General features: G+C 45.0%; 1 protein-coding gene across 1 annotated transcript in view; it reads right to left on the bottom strand.

Moving 5' to 3' along the window:
• LOC131884356 (pumilio homolog 2-like) overlaps positions 1 to 7,402 on the bottom strand; it is a 37,520-nt gene extending 30,118 nt beyond the window's left edge. The window contains exon 1 of the mRNA XM_059232107.1: positions 7,213 to 7,402. Coding sequence (XP_059088090.1) covers positions 7,213 to 7,263 — 51 coding nt within the window. The 5' untranslated portion in view covers positions 7,264 to 7,402. The remainder of the gene's footprint in view (positions 1 to 7,212) is intronic.
• Positions 7,403 to 15,193: the final 7,791 nt, after the last annotated feature.

Genomic DNA, 15,193 nt, shown 5'->3' with positions numbered 1-15,193 from the left:
CAGACGATGATGAACAAGGAGATAGTGAACAAACGAATACGTAAGGGATCCCACCTCATATTTTGGTTTTTGATCAACTCGAACAATGTAATCTTAAGCTTTGAGATGCTATATGCTACCATAGTTGAGGTCAAATTGGATCCAGTAATGTAAAAATGTAGCCCTTCATCTCGTGTACTTCGTTGCTTTTCGGACACAAATGTCAAAAGGTATTTAAGTGGAGGGCCGGAAAGTAATCCATCATGGAAAGAATCACTTCTAAGGCTTTTTTTGGCTTTTAGCTCTTGGTGGAGCCACATTGTCAGAAGTGGAAAGAATCCAAAAACAAGAGCTCAAATAAATCTTGTCCAGTCAAAGCCAATATCGAGCTCACTTCCCAACTGTCGGGTGTCCATATTGCCCAGAACAATGCCGATATTCTTGCTACACTACAATAATAATAATAATAAATGCCCCAGACACTCGACTTACGTTAACGGACACGGTTTGCACACTTCACATGGATCAAATAAGAGCTAACATTAGTTCATATCGGACCAGTGGTTTTCGTCCCAGGCGTCATTAGAAGCCGACTCGTGTTATGCTTATCCCATGCCCAATCCAATTCGTGTCAAATTGAGCGACCATCGGCCGAATCAAAAAACATAGTCGAACGACAACACCAACGAGGACGTTCATTTTACGAGCAGACTCCTCATTCATTCCCAAATTTACGAAGCAATTTTTGGGCGAAGATACGATGAAGAGTAGAAGCATGAGGCTTACCACAGGAAATTCCCTTCATTACTTGATCTTTTTCTTTTGGGGCCGACGCTGAAGCCCCAACTGGAAAGGTATCCTCGTCTATTCAACGTCCTCCCCAGGAGCCATTCCACCAGCCCACCGCAAGAATGACTGGTCCATTAATCATGGTCTCAGTCCTCGGCGTTTCTCCCATCTTTCATATCAGATCATCATATGCATTTTCTCACTCCATCCAAAGCAGAATTGTTTTACGCATCTACTAATCCGGCCAATATTATACATTCAAAGGCATTAACGTATCAACAACGGGCAATTGACTTGGGTCCATTTGAATGGAACAAGCTCAACTCTTGTTCACAGACTGTTTTGAAGTTCTTGTCTCTTCCACATGAGCTCTAATGACAAGTGCAGCGAGCGGTACATTTCTTTTGATATGAAGGCTCACGCAGACCATTCATAATGATCGTGGATCATCACCAAACCGATGAAGGGTATACCAACTAATGCATAGTATTATTGGGACGTAAGTAACTGGCCAACCCAATTCCATCAACATTTCTTTCCTTACAAAATTGGTGGATATGCTATTGGTTCCATTAAAAATGTCCAGGCGAAAGAATCTAAAACATTCATGCTTCTTCTAAAAGGAAAAAGAATCATCCACAAGCCATTTTGTGTCTTTGCGTATGGCCTCAGAAAGAGCCTTAAGTTCATCTTTCAGCTCGAGCAGGAAAGCTGTATCTATTCTTTATGGGGAACGATATTCCTCCGTTCAGAATAATTTGAGAACTTTAGTACAGGGTATGAAAAAGAATACCACCAACATCGAAGGAAAGAGTCACTAACTTGGTCCATCGAGAGGGCTTGCAAGAGACTTGGCCAGATCTTCCAAAGGGATACCCGAGATTTGGCAGTTGTGACCATATCCAAAGTCAGAACTAACCACGACTTGACGGAAAGTTGAGTGACCATCATTAGGTTGGGGCATCTTTCCGCTGCATCAAGGGCCATTATCATATCCTTGTTCCATGTAAGGGTCTAATGATGTTCCAAGAACTCGACGAATGGATCACGTCCTCCAAACAATGTTTGTCTTCAAAGAGATCATAGATGGAGTGTGGGACACCTCTCGCCTTTTGAGGTTTGCGCCCAGCCCTCGAAATGTTTGGCTTGCCAAAGAGGGCGTCATGCTGTACAATGTACATATACGCGATGAAGGATGAGAGTGGATCTCTTGTTCTACTTGAACAGTCGATCCCCCTAAAACTTCTTTGCGAGCACGACCACCTGACCACCTTTTCATTTATGATGGAAGTAGCAACGAAACACAACCAAATGATAAGCCTTGGGGAAACAAACGAAAGTTCGGAAGACTACAATAAGGGCTTGACATGAAAATGGCTTTCGAAGACACCTTTCGAGCAAATCAATAAGGATCAATCAATTCCAACATTCGAAACTTCGACAATTTGGAACAAACTTGAGGCAAACTTCCCTAGTGATGAATCGTCACTTGCGATAGTTCCGAACGACAGATTCGAGCAATTTCGAAATCCATCGTATTGGCCTTCATTCACTCTAGCAGTGCGTTTTACTCCAGGATGATTGAACTTGATTCAATTATAAGAACTGACCAACTCGTAACGGGAACTGACATGGAGGCTCAAGTTGAGACCCTTTCATCTCATTCCCATCATCCGTGATGTTACAATTTCCTTCCCTTCTGCACTAGTGAATCGAAATCTCCTGTAGTCCAACTGATAATATACGTCAAGATATTTTCTTCATCTTCTCATCTCAGAGGGGAAACCATGCCACTGACGAGGTAGCAACCTTCGCCATCACCTTGGAACCTGTCGATTTGACGTAAACAACAGAAAATCCATTTGTATCCAACGGCAAACATCCTTTTGCACTCAGAGAATAGAAAAAGGAGGACCCCCACTAGCTCAAGAAAGCTATGAAATCAAGACCTTTCTTTCGGATTCGTACAAGGCACAACTTCAAGGGCCCAAATGGAAAAAAATCGTATCCATATCGAGTTCCAATGACATGTTCCAACAATGCTCTGCGGAGATCGTGACACTCACTCCGAGCCACAACGCCCATACAAGGCATGCATGTGCCAGTAAGTGCAACTTGGGACCGGAGACGTGGGTTTCCTGAGCACCCACCATTTCTAAGCAAGAGATGTTGATGTTCGAGGACCTTTTGAGCTACTGTCGATTCACCACTGAAAGCTTGTGCTGTAGCATTCTCATTGGACAGAATGAAAAGCATGCTCTGCAGAGCAATTCATCACGAACAAAGATAGATGTGCCAATTATAAGGAAAGAAACATGGTCGCTACTACTTCGCACTGTGCTCTCGGTGTTGTTGGGTAGTATTCATTCGAGTACAATTGGAGCACTCAAAAAAGGCTCCAGAATCCTTTCCGTCAAAAAATATTGGAACGTGTTTGGATTCAAGGGGAGTAAAATCGAGGGAACAAAAGTTGTACATTCCGCAACCACGATTGATTAAGACAGACGAGCTCCCACAAAGAAAACTGCTCAACCCCAAAAAGACGGGACAAAACGCTCAGGGATTAACTTTGGTGGAAGACTCATCAGACGGGTGTATATCAAAGTTCAACACCGTTTTTGTCCCCTCCTCTCATTAGCGGGAAAATCCAATATTTTTTGACACCACTCCTAAACTTTCGGGTCCTCGGGGAGATAAGTCTCCTCTTTCATCAGGGATTGTGGCACATGAAATTTGTGGATCCATGACAAAGCACCACATTCCAAGACCGTTCTCTCGTTTCCACGAGCTCGAGATTCTGCCCTTGGATTCGAGGCAATTGAACACGGCCCTACATTCAGTTGACTGTATCAGGGCAAAGGCATAATAATGCCAGAAGAGGCACGAAATCCGTCGCAATTGGAGTTGATCCCGCTCTCCAAGCTGGAGGTGTCAGTTGCATATTGCTTCTAGGCGGATCATATCCAATGTCTTGGAACATAATTGCCTTGTCAAATTCACAAGCTGGCTCTCGTTTCCCGAGAATATGATCGGCACACCTTGATCATCATGTGCGCTGGAGAAAGCCAATCATAAACAATTGTACCCAACACAACGAAATCGTTTCCATATTGACGAGCCGACTTGAGAACCAGGTTTGGATGACTGAGGATTAATGGAAACTGAGTCTTAGTCCTAGCATCAAATCTATGAAAAAAACGACGAACCGGAGAACCAACAAGAGAATCGAACGAGCACGAGAAAGAGAATAAGTCTCTTCCCGGAAACATGTCAATATCAGACAATCTTACCAAATGGAACTTGGTCTGCCACAGATAAGACCAATTCTTGATTAACAACGAAAGCACACAGCAGCCCAACATAGAGTTACATCATAACGCCAGGAACAACAACAACGAATTGTCTTTTTAACTTCCGAGAATTTGCCAAGCCTAAATGACTAATGACGCAAACGTAGAGATATAATTGAAAGTCTCAAATGAAATGGAAATCCCCTATCTCTTGCTCTCTTTGCTTCTTCATGAAAGGGGGGAAATCTTCATTTTTCAGAATTCTGTCACGACATTGTCACACTCGAGTGACTGGACCAGAAAAATGATCGTATGCACTTTATGACTTCTGAGCTTAATCTCTAACAAAGCTTGTCGACACGTCACACCTTCCTCCGCCTTTCTTCTTTTTTTCGTCAAGCATTCAATTCAACAACGCTCTTCACTTGTGTACCTAATAAGTAATGGTGTTTAGCATAAAGGAAAAGTCCTTCTCCTTTGGAGTCCCTCAAGGGGCGAATGGAACGAACAGGAGTGTTGTTGGTTGGTAGTTGCCTTGCCTGACGATTGTTATTTTACTGCATTGCAGATAACACAACGCCGCGATGACACACTCCATTTGGATAGTGTACTCTCGGGCAGAATGTACACGGAGCCCCCCAGGACAAGGGCAAGGAAACAAAATCAAATTTGTATCCAATGATCTTCTTTGCGAGGCTCTAGAATCCAAGTTAACATGTGTCAGACGTGCCCAAACCACAAGGCCAGTAACAGGCAATGGGTAAGATTACGCGCTCTCTACTATCCAAAGCTTGACGAACTTATAATGCCTCATTTGATCACCAAGTTTCCGACGAGATGAGCCCTGGACACGGGTGGGGAACTCACTCAGTGTGTATGTGCGTGTGTGTGTGTGTGTGCGCCTCTCTGTCTTTCTCTCATCCTGAGCCGACATTTTCGTTCGAAGAAGGATTCATTAAGACAGGATTGTTAGCTCGGTTTCCCCCTAGAGGGATTTGACATCACGGACAAGGGGAAATGCGGGCTTGCACCACCAGCAACAATAACACCAATTACTTGAGCACGATATACACCATATGATCAACTAAGCTGAATTTGAAGCTCGTACCAATGCGATACAAACCTACATCGGGCTCTCTCCTCTCTCATTCGTCGCCATATAATTCTCGTTAGTAGACTACGAAAATATTAGGTCTATTGACTTTGAGCCAAGCATTGATGACCTGGCTGAGAGGGGGGAGGGATAATCTTGTGACGGGATTCATGACAATATGTATTGGTCATTGTTCTTTTTTTTTGATAATTTTCCTCGAGTGGCAGGTAAATATCAGTCCACAGAGGAGTAGGAGTCCGAATACGGATCCTCGGGGTCTCATTTTCAAGACGATTGATTTCGAAATGAGGGATGGAAAGAGGAATCAGCTCGACCTTTGCCAGAATTAGGGCAGAACGCTTCATTAGCTTTTTGAGAGTGAGAAAGCTTCACGAGCCAACAACTTACATCTCTACCTCAGCCGGAATTCCAGACTTGGCCACTTAAACCGCTCTGCGTTTCAAAACTCAGAATTATGACCTACTGAATGGCCCCTCTCACTGATTCAATCGATCGTTTTGTTCTTCAGAAGTCCGAGATATTCAAGGGCAAAACAGGGTTGTTCGTCAATAAATCTCGTCACAGGTCAGAAGAGTGCAGGCAGAAATTGCATTCCTAGCATTGAAGAAGGGTCAACGGTACCGCAAAAAATGAATTGCTCATCGATTAGGACCTAGGACCTCCTCTGTTCCTCCCTCTTCTTCTCTCAGAACGAACGATAACACGCTTAATGCACTATTTGCATCGAGATATTTATGGGGAGAGCGTGAATTTTATTGGAACCTTCCGACTAACAGAGGTTCATTCAATTATTGGAATTTGGTCCAGGCACGAGAAAGAAAGAAAGAAAGCATCGTCAGTCAGGTATTCTTCTAAACAATCTAAGGACGAGTCTTTCTTTCTTAGAGGAGTTGTTCAAAAAAAAAATTGAGGTCTCCCTTCAATTCAAGTCCCTATTTCATGGTTCACCTCTTCCTAAGGCAAAGAGGTTTTGAAAGGAAACTGGTGTGTGGCTTCTCCAGCAAATCTCGACTCCATTTGCCCCTTCCTTTTTCAGAAAAGAGCGCAAAATTTGAGAAGAGGAAACTCTAAATCACAGCCAGAAAACGAGAGAAACGCTCGGGAAAACCCCTCTTTGCGAATTAACGACCGTCCACTTCACAACGCGATAAGAATATTAATGAATCTTGATGAAAATTGATTTGAGCTCCAAAACTTCTAGTGAGGAAGTTGGGCTGGAAAAATGATGAATCGACACAAGACGCGAAAGTTCCTTCCAAACAACAATGGAAAATGCTTTTTTCTGTTTTTTTACAAGGCCTCCTTTTCAATCGAAGCAAAGAAAGAACACAAAAGCTCGATTAATCGAATAATCGATTAATTCACGATTAGCTTACATCTTGTCAAAGACTAATGTGATAAAAAAAGGTATCTGAATTATTAATATAATATTATATATAATATAAGCATATTAATTAGGTGGATCATTTGAAAGGGATGAGGAATTTCAGAGGTTGCGTGAAACCAGCTCTAAAGTTCTGTTGACATTCTTTTTCTAAAGAAGCACAAGACCAAATTAGAGGCACAAATTCCTGTAAAGTTTGAAAATCAAATTTCAACAGTATCAGTTGAAATAGGGCTAACCTAGACTCATTTCAATTAGCTTTAGTGGCGGTTTGTCGAGTTGAAGCTAGTGCAATGGATCAGGTTGGCCCTTGCAGTTCGAAATGGATTCCATTTTTCACATACTTTACAAAACTTGTGAAACAGAGGGAAAATTGACGAGGCGTTTGACGCTAAAGATATTTGTCTTTTTCTTTGATTTGATTTAAATCACTGACCCTTTTACATAACCTACACTCTTTTCAGGTACTTTGCGGTCATCCTGTACGGTAAGTAACTGGAATTGGCTATGGAAGGTACAGTTGACGGATTCAAAAAACTCACATCAACATCAGTACTCAAATCAATCAATGATACAAGGGCAGTTTCATTGCACGCTTTCCCCCCCCCCATCAAAACGTTTTGCAAGCTCTTCAAACGATCGAGATGTGTTCCTACCTCATTCATAAGTCCGTGATTTCCGTCGGGAGTGACGCTTGGTGGGGGCATACTATCATGGCAGCCACGTTAAAGTGGGCAGCCATCAAGGCTGCCAGCTGGTTATTGGGAAGACCTCCCACTTGATCGGGGTGATGTGGAGGCATGCCGTTCATGGACAAGCCGCTGAAATGTGGAGGCAACATGTGCGGCGGGAGGCCGTGATGGTTAGGACCACCATCCATGGGCATCTGCCAGACGAACGAGAGGCTCTTGTAATGGAGGATGGTTGTTCAAGATGTAGAGGGTATGCTTCAACTTACTTGGCCGGGAAATCCCACGGGCTGCTCATGAGGATTGTTGCCCATGGGTGGGTGGTGTAGATTATTTTCGAGCTCCTTATGATTGACCATGGGTTTGTGGTCAGACTGCTCCTCGTGTGGAGATTCTTCACGGCCGCGGGCCGACAAGCTAAAAATCGATTTAATTTTCATGAGAACCGCGTCAACCTCATCGCTAGGCCTAGGTGAAGCTTACCCGAATCCATTCTCGAGTGGCTCTCCTGAGCCGTTTGTTATGTACCCATTTATCATTCGCACTTCGTCGGGGCCTTTGTCGCCGTCATTGTTTGACTAAAAGAAGTAGAAGACAATAGAGATCGATCCGGAGGTTCTAAATCACGCGAGGAATTCAAGTAAACGTACATTGGTCATTTGCAGTCTCTCCAAGGCTTTTTCAATGCCTTCAATGCCACTCTCGCCCGTGCGATTGATGGGGTTCTCATTGTGATTGACGCCCTCAGGTCCGATGTTGGGTTCGACTCCCGCCCCGCGTTTCTTAGAGGTGAGGACCACGTCCGCAAAGGGTACGGCCATCATTCGCCCGGCGGAGGGCCCCACAACTTCGGCGTGAGGGGATGTCAGACTGTCGCCATTGGGCGTGACACTATTATTGTTGGGCGGAGGAAGAGCAGTGGAAGCATTGGAAGACTGTCCATTGGTACTGGCGGGGGCTACATTGGCCGCTGCGGCTACGGCGGCAAAATTTGCGTTGCGACGAGGCATGTTGACATCTGGAATAACCATGGAAGGATCTAGGTATGAGTTTCTTTCGCAACCGATTTGTTTCCTTGCGGCACAAACTTGTGCTTGTTCTTAACTAAAGCTATGATAGCGTCAGGAAATGGACAAATCCGGAGCGTCTAGAAGCAATGATCTAAAAAAAAAAATACCTCATCCACCATTGACGGATTGGCCAGGAACTAACGGTAAGAAATTCATTTTACAATTAGGGACAAAGTCCGATGGCAATGGCAAGTATATGCTACAAATACTTATTGCTGGACTGTCCAAATATTTACGGCAAGATTGAAATCGCATTAAACCTTGCTTAAGACCTTTCATTTAGACTAATTGGATTCATCTGTATCATGGATCAAGAAATAGTTTTCGAGTCAGGCATTTTGGTTGTAGCCACATAGCATGGTATGATGTCCATTGCAGCGTTGAAAGCTTTCAGTACCCCAAGATGTATAAAAGAAATTAACATTTTGGTCTTGGCAATGGATGCCCGGAGTTACACGTCAAACGTTGATTTGAGTGTTGAATCAATTCGGGTTTTCCCTGATCAAAGTGAAATAAATGGCTATTCATTCTGACCACCCGGTAGGGTCTCCATCACTTACTCGAGTTGGCGTTCCAAACACTGGGCGTGGCACTGCTGTTGATCTGGGCGTCCCGGTTCCAGACTTGGTCCATGGTCACACGCGCATCGGCTTGAGTGCCGTCATTCTTGATACCATTCCACGAGCCTGGCGTCGAACTTGAGATCTACCGAAGGCGAAAAACATGGCCAACATTAGTACGAGGCTGCGTTCGAAGGAGGTCCACCTGGGCCGTCACGCTCACTAAAAATTAGCTCAACGAGTAGGTTCTCTCGAAATACGGGAATCAATCCATGCTTTACAGGCCCGATTGCCGTGCTTGAACTAGTCCGGCTTGGTAGTCAAAGAAAAAGATCGGGACACTTTCTACCCGCCCCCCTACGCAGGTTGTGAACTCCGGCCCATCAAATCAGATCGGAACCAACCCATCTTTTCATCCCCTCACACCCGATAGGGGTGGCCCAGACTTGATGCATCCACCTTCTGCGAACCTTCAAACCGGCCTCGGTGGATGATGGACTCATTCACATCAAACCAGACCCAGATGAGGCTGGCTGACCAGGCTCACCCGGGGAAATGACAGTCTCCCCGGTTGACGCTCGTCAACTGAATTGAATTGACCCAAGCTCATGGCCAAACAAATATCTCCTAAACCAATCCTAAGCCCCCTTAAACTTGGTCTGGCCATTCTTGAGCCTTGATTCACCCCCTTGAATAGCAGGGGTGCCCAATACTAATAGGACACAGCCCCACTAATCCATTCCATCTATGGCTACCCACCCATCGGACCTGATTTAACCAGGGCTTCTGAGCCGGACGACGGGTGAGCCAGGGATCCACTTACCATGCTGTGGGGGCTGTCCCCAGGGTCAGTCCGCAACCCACCGCTTAACACCGGCCCGACAATCCAATCCCTCAGACGGACGGCACCCTAATCCGCGGTCAGACGTTAAGCCTCAAGCCAAACACCGGTCCCCTCAACGGAACAGATACGGGCCAGACCGAGTCCGGCAATCAATCCCCAGGCCGAGCCTGGACACCGGAATCACGGCTACAAATCGACGGCGAACCAAGATGGCCCTGAGAAGTCCCCGAACATCGAACACGGAACACGGAACACAGCGAGATAGATGGACACAGCGATCCAGCGATGAAGCGATGGAGCGATAGATGAACGGAGGGAGGGAGGGGGGGGGAGGTAGGTAAGGGAAGGAGGAGGAAGGATGCAGCGAACGAACGGTCAGCAGGGCCAGCGGGCTGACTAAAGGGGGGGGGGGGGGGGGGGGGAGGTTTGGGAGGAGGGCACCAGGCGGGAGCTCGCAGCAGAACACAGTTCAGCCAGAGGAAACACACGGACAATGGACGCACGCCAGCCAACACCGACAGAGGGAGGCGACGACAACAAAGATCTCAGTCATTGGCCAGGCAAGTTCCAGGGCTCGGCTCGGTTTGCTTTTTAAAAAACGACTGGGCCAACCGGCCGGACCGACACCGGAACTTCGCACAGGGAGCCTCAATCTGAAACGCGGATTGACGTCGTCCGGTCGCAAATCTTGGCCATTTTGCAGGGCGGCAGTCATTCATGTCGGATATTAAAGGCCAGGATAGGTATCAATCTCTAAGTAGAGCTTACTTTCATTGCTATTACAGCCTTAATGGGTTACTTTTAATCCAAAATAGGTCGGGGTACCAAATTCGATCCCGTTGGGTCACACTGCAGGTTATAAAAAATCGGATGGGCCGTCCTGGGCCGTCTCTGGGAATACAAGCGCAGCCGGCCCACTCAGAATGGATCGGCCGACCCGCTCCAAAGAAGAAGACAAAGAGGCGTCGAGTTGGGTCTTCTCTTTCTAGCGGCCGGCTCAGGGAACCGGCGTTTTCGGCCGAGAAAAACAACACAAAACCGGCAACAATTTCCCCCATTGGCCTGTTTGTCCTCTAGGCGTATCGGGTCATGGGCCGGGTCTGATACAGTGGCTCTTGAGTCAGGATGTCCGTAGGATCGGCCTTCCGGCCTGTTCCTTCGGTCGGTGGCCCCGGGCAGCATAGGGGGAAATGGAGGGGATAGGGCCGGGACATCGGACATCCTAGCCAAAGATATGCATTTCAGGGCTGTGGTTCCACGGGCCCACGATGAGGGGTGATACCCACGACGAGAGGGGGTTGGTAAGTCGGTGGATGTACTCGGGGCCCCTCTTGGTGCACCCTTGGGATGTCTTTGTTTCACCTAACAAAAGGCTAGGATAGGTGACGAACTGCTAAAGACGGAAATGTCCCGAGGATGCTCCTCCGAACGCTATCTATGACTCACTCCAAGTCGAGGGTAATTTGAGACAAGGTTCTCCAGTGCTTGAGAATCTGCGAAGCTCGGAAGAAGCTCGGCGTTGGCTTCTCCGTAGTTCAGGTTACGAGATGGACTGGGTCGCGAATAGAGTTGTACATCGGCTCCGAAAGGGCATCCCCACCCAATAAAAGTAGTTTTTCGTAATGTGAATCTGACAATTATTTCACTGTTCGACCAAAGATGCAATTTTTCACCCAGCCTAAATCCACGTATGAAATACTACCAATGAATGTAGGGTTGATCTGGAATGCTATCTAAGAATTTGTCCACGTCTGACTTGAAAGATGCAACTGGAACAACAAGGCCTACGTATTCCCTACGAATATTAAAGGGAAGCAAATTAAACAATGAAGGGGCCCGAGAAAGAAAAGAAGTGGACTTCATTCTTCGAACTAGCCTGGATTCTTGAGGGTTTATGGGTGCTCTCAAAATGCACATTAAGCCTTGACGGTCACTACAATGGTCCCTAAATCCTGGGTTGGGACAAAGCTCATGGATACTTTTGAAGACGCACAATATCAGATACCTTTCGTACCTTCTCTGAACACTGTACAGTCCCAACTTTTTTAGCCTCTCCCAATATGAGAGCTCTCTCAATCCTGTGATGTTCCTAGTGAAGCATCTTGGGACTTGTTCGACCTTTTGCTGAACTCATTGGAGCCTAAATGGGTGAAGCATATTCAAGATGTGGATGGACAATCATGCTCAATCAGTTGGGTAACCGTGCTAAAATGTGCTCGGAATCCGTGTTGGCTAGGAGGAAGGACTTCATTGACTTCAAGAATTTCAAAGAGTTGGGACTTCATGACCTTCTCAAACACCTTCGCAATATTCGAAGTGAGAGAAATCGGCCTTTAGTTACCGGGGAGCGACTTATCTCTCCCTTTAAAAATTGGAACAACGTGAAATAACTTTGGTGAAGATGGAAACTTGCCCTGATCCAAGATGCAACGCATCAAGTACGAGAAAACAGGAGCGAGAACCAGTGAGCATCTCATCAGAAATTGAGTAGTCACACCATCAGGACCAGGAGAGCTCCAGAGTCTCAAGTCCCACATGTCCTCCAAAGCATCTTGATCTGTGAATACAAGATCATCCAAACGCTCAACTTGACTAACCTTGTCAATCTCAACAGACTCATCTTCAGAGCAATGTGCTGTTGCTTCTGAACTCAGCGGGGTTGAAAACACACTGGAGAACTGATCTCCAAGCATGTTAGCCATAGTCTCTACATTGCTAATGGCTTCCCCATCAACCTCAAAAGGCCCAACAGGGTGTTTCATCTTATTCTTAGAGTTCGCATAAGAGAAAAAAGCCTTCGGATTCGACCTGACCTCCTGAACCACCTTACTCTCAGTTTGTCATATTCAATGGAGGCCTTAATCTTACCCTGAAATATGTCAAACTTTTTTTGGAGACCACCCACAATTACTGGATTTGAAATGCCCTTTAGCTTTTTTACTAGTTTGCAACTCTTTTTGAACAAAGTCTTCCAATATTTTGAATTTTTGTTCCTGTACCACCTTTTGGAACACATTCAGAGATTGCTAAACTGGAGCAAACTTCCTTAAAAACTGACATTAATTTATCTATGGCTGCATCAATGGAAAATTCCTGTTTCAGAATTGAAACCAGATCCAGTTCCTCTAATCCTTCCATAATCAACGGCCAATGTTCATTTTTGAACTTCAACTTGGCCAGACCGACCTTTTTGACCGGTTTTACTTTAGAGCACGCCGGCTTTTGAGTAATGGTCGACCCTATCTCAAGAACATGATGATCTGACAGACTACTAGGTGTCACATGGATATACTGGATGAGATCAGGGTCATTGGAAAAGACCAAGTTGAGAACACTATTATCTATAATGGCTACACCAACATGCTTGGAGAAATTGGGCAAGATCGCAAACTCCTCCAGGTTTTCGAACCACTGAGATGTCGATTTCGAAATGTGAATATACCCATCAGGACTAACCTCCCACTCTACAACTCTAGCCGGAAAATCAAAGTCCACCACAAAGAAAACCTTCGAGCAAAATGCCAGATTCAACTCATTTCCAATGAATTGGAGAGCTGATATAAAAGAGCTTACTGAACAAGAAGGGGGTCTATACATTGTTACAATAGACGGATCAAGACCTTGAAGATGACAAACTAAGACCTCTACTTCTCCATTCGACACTTGTACACAACTAATTTGCAAATCATTCCTAACATACAGGCATACACCCCCATGTGGCAATATGCGATTATCAGGGCGTATCCTATCACAATGAGCTAAGTTGAAACCAACTATGGTTAGTTCTTCATCTAAGACCCCTGGCTGAAGCCAGGTCTCTGTCAAAGAGATGAATGAAATCTCTCTCTCAACTGTTAGTTCTTCTAAGATCTTAACTTTTGCGCTTTTCTCAATGTGCTCAGACAGTGCACGTTCAAATATAGCCCCTTTACCGGCCTCTTATTTGACGGGCCAAGTTCAAAAGATCTTGGACCATCCTCTCCAACCTAAAAAATCCCACTTATCAAGAAAGCTATGACCTACTGGAGGCAAGAGCATGGGCTAATGGGGATGGTTGGGTTTGAGGAATGGGTTGGGCAGCTACATTAGAATAGCAACGAATTTTGGGAATAGAGGTGGGGCAAGGAATATTAGGGAGGAGAGGGTTTATAGGAATAGGGGTGGATTGGGTATTTGAAGGAAGAGGAGGGAATTAGGAGAGAGGGTGGGAGGAGGTTGAATGGGTTAAGGAAGGGGGTGGGGTGGGATTAGGTTTAGGAATAGGGTCAGCTCTAAAACTACAAAACTGAGCTATCCTAATGCGTGCCTTTCTTTGTGTCCCTTCCACGTAGACGGAGGTACACTGTGCATTAAAGCACGTCTTGAGTTTCATGAACTGACGGCACATGTATGGGTGAAAAAAGGACAATCTACCTTAAGCATCCCTTCTTACTATTGTACTTCTCAAGGCCGAACTTGAGAAGTTTTTGACACCATTTCGGGTGGTCAAACTGACAGCCTTTTCCTTCTTAAGGACAAGGCTGCTTCCGGTAAACAGGACAGACTGTTTACTCTACAACTGTCTTTTTGTGCTCTATTTCAACCTCTACATTGGTCAAATCAGTCAACTTCTCAACTACTGGGTGAGCATGTTCTTCAAGCTGCACCCTGGTTTCATTGACCCGGCCCAAGCAACTAAAGCCCCTATAATAAACGGCTTATTTCTCTTTGCTGACTTTTCCAAAAATAGATTCCATCATGAATGCAGGAGGAACTATCTATGAGCAGCAAAATCAAGAGACCAAGAAAAAGAAAAGAACTAAAAGGCTATGCAATCTTGTCCTGAGATGCAGGACAACAGGGCAAAATAGGAATAAACTACTTCACATCTAATGAAACATACAAATCTAAGATGGAGATAGTAAACAAGAAGTGAGGGACAGAGAAAAGCAAGGAATCAAGAACATATGCAAAGTAGTAAAACAACGCAAAAAAGCAGAAACAAACTCAACAAACTGATTTAACTGAAAATGAAATCAAGACACTAATGAACAACAAATTCTAACTGTCAAGGACCAATACAAACAAACTAAAGAACTAGACAGAACAATTTGGAACTAGAATTACTACACTACAAATCAGAGAGAAAATGCTAAAGCTAAACATAAACATAAATGAGCAATAAACTTATTAGGTTGTAAGTAATTACGTATTACCAAAGAGTCATGAAAAACCAAACCTAATTGAGTGAATGAATGGATATTCCCATTCATTCACCCACACACAAACACCACAAACACTACACGTGCACAGCAACCAAGGAGTAACAGAGGAAGTCACACCTTGCTTCAAAATTCCTGGGAGATAAGAGCAGCAACAAAAATGTGACTGTTCTCTGCGAGCTCCAAAACGGGAAAGCTTGTCCAAATCTGACTTAAATCCTGCATTGAAATAATGCAAATAAAAAAGTTGCAAAAATTGCATTCAATTATTCA

This window comes from Tigriopus californicus, chromosome 7, assembly GCF_007210705.1.
Source record: "Tigriopus californicus strain San Diego chromosome 7, Tcal_SD_v2.1, whole genome shotgun sequence".
Classification (NCBI taxonomy): domain Eukaryota; kingdom Metazoa; phylum Arthropoda; class Copepoda; order Harpacticoida; family Harpacticidae; genus Tigriopus; species Tigriopus californicus.
Note: the sequence above shows the minus strand (reverse complement) of the source record. Positions and strands in the feature narration are given on the sequence as shown.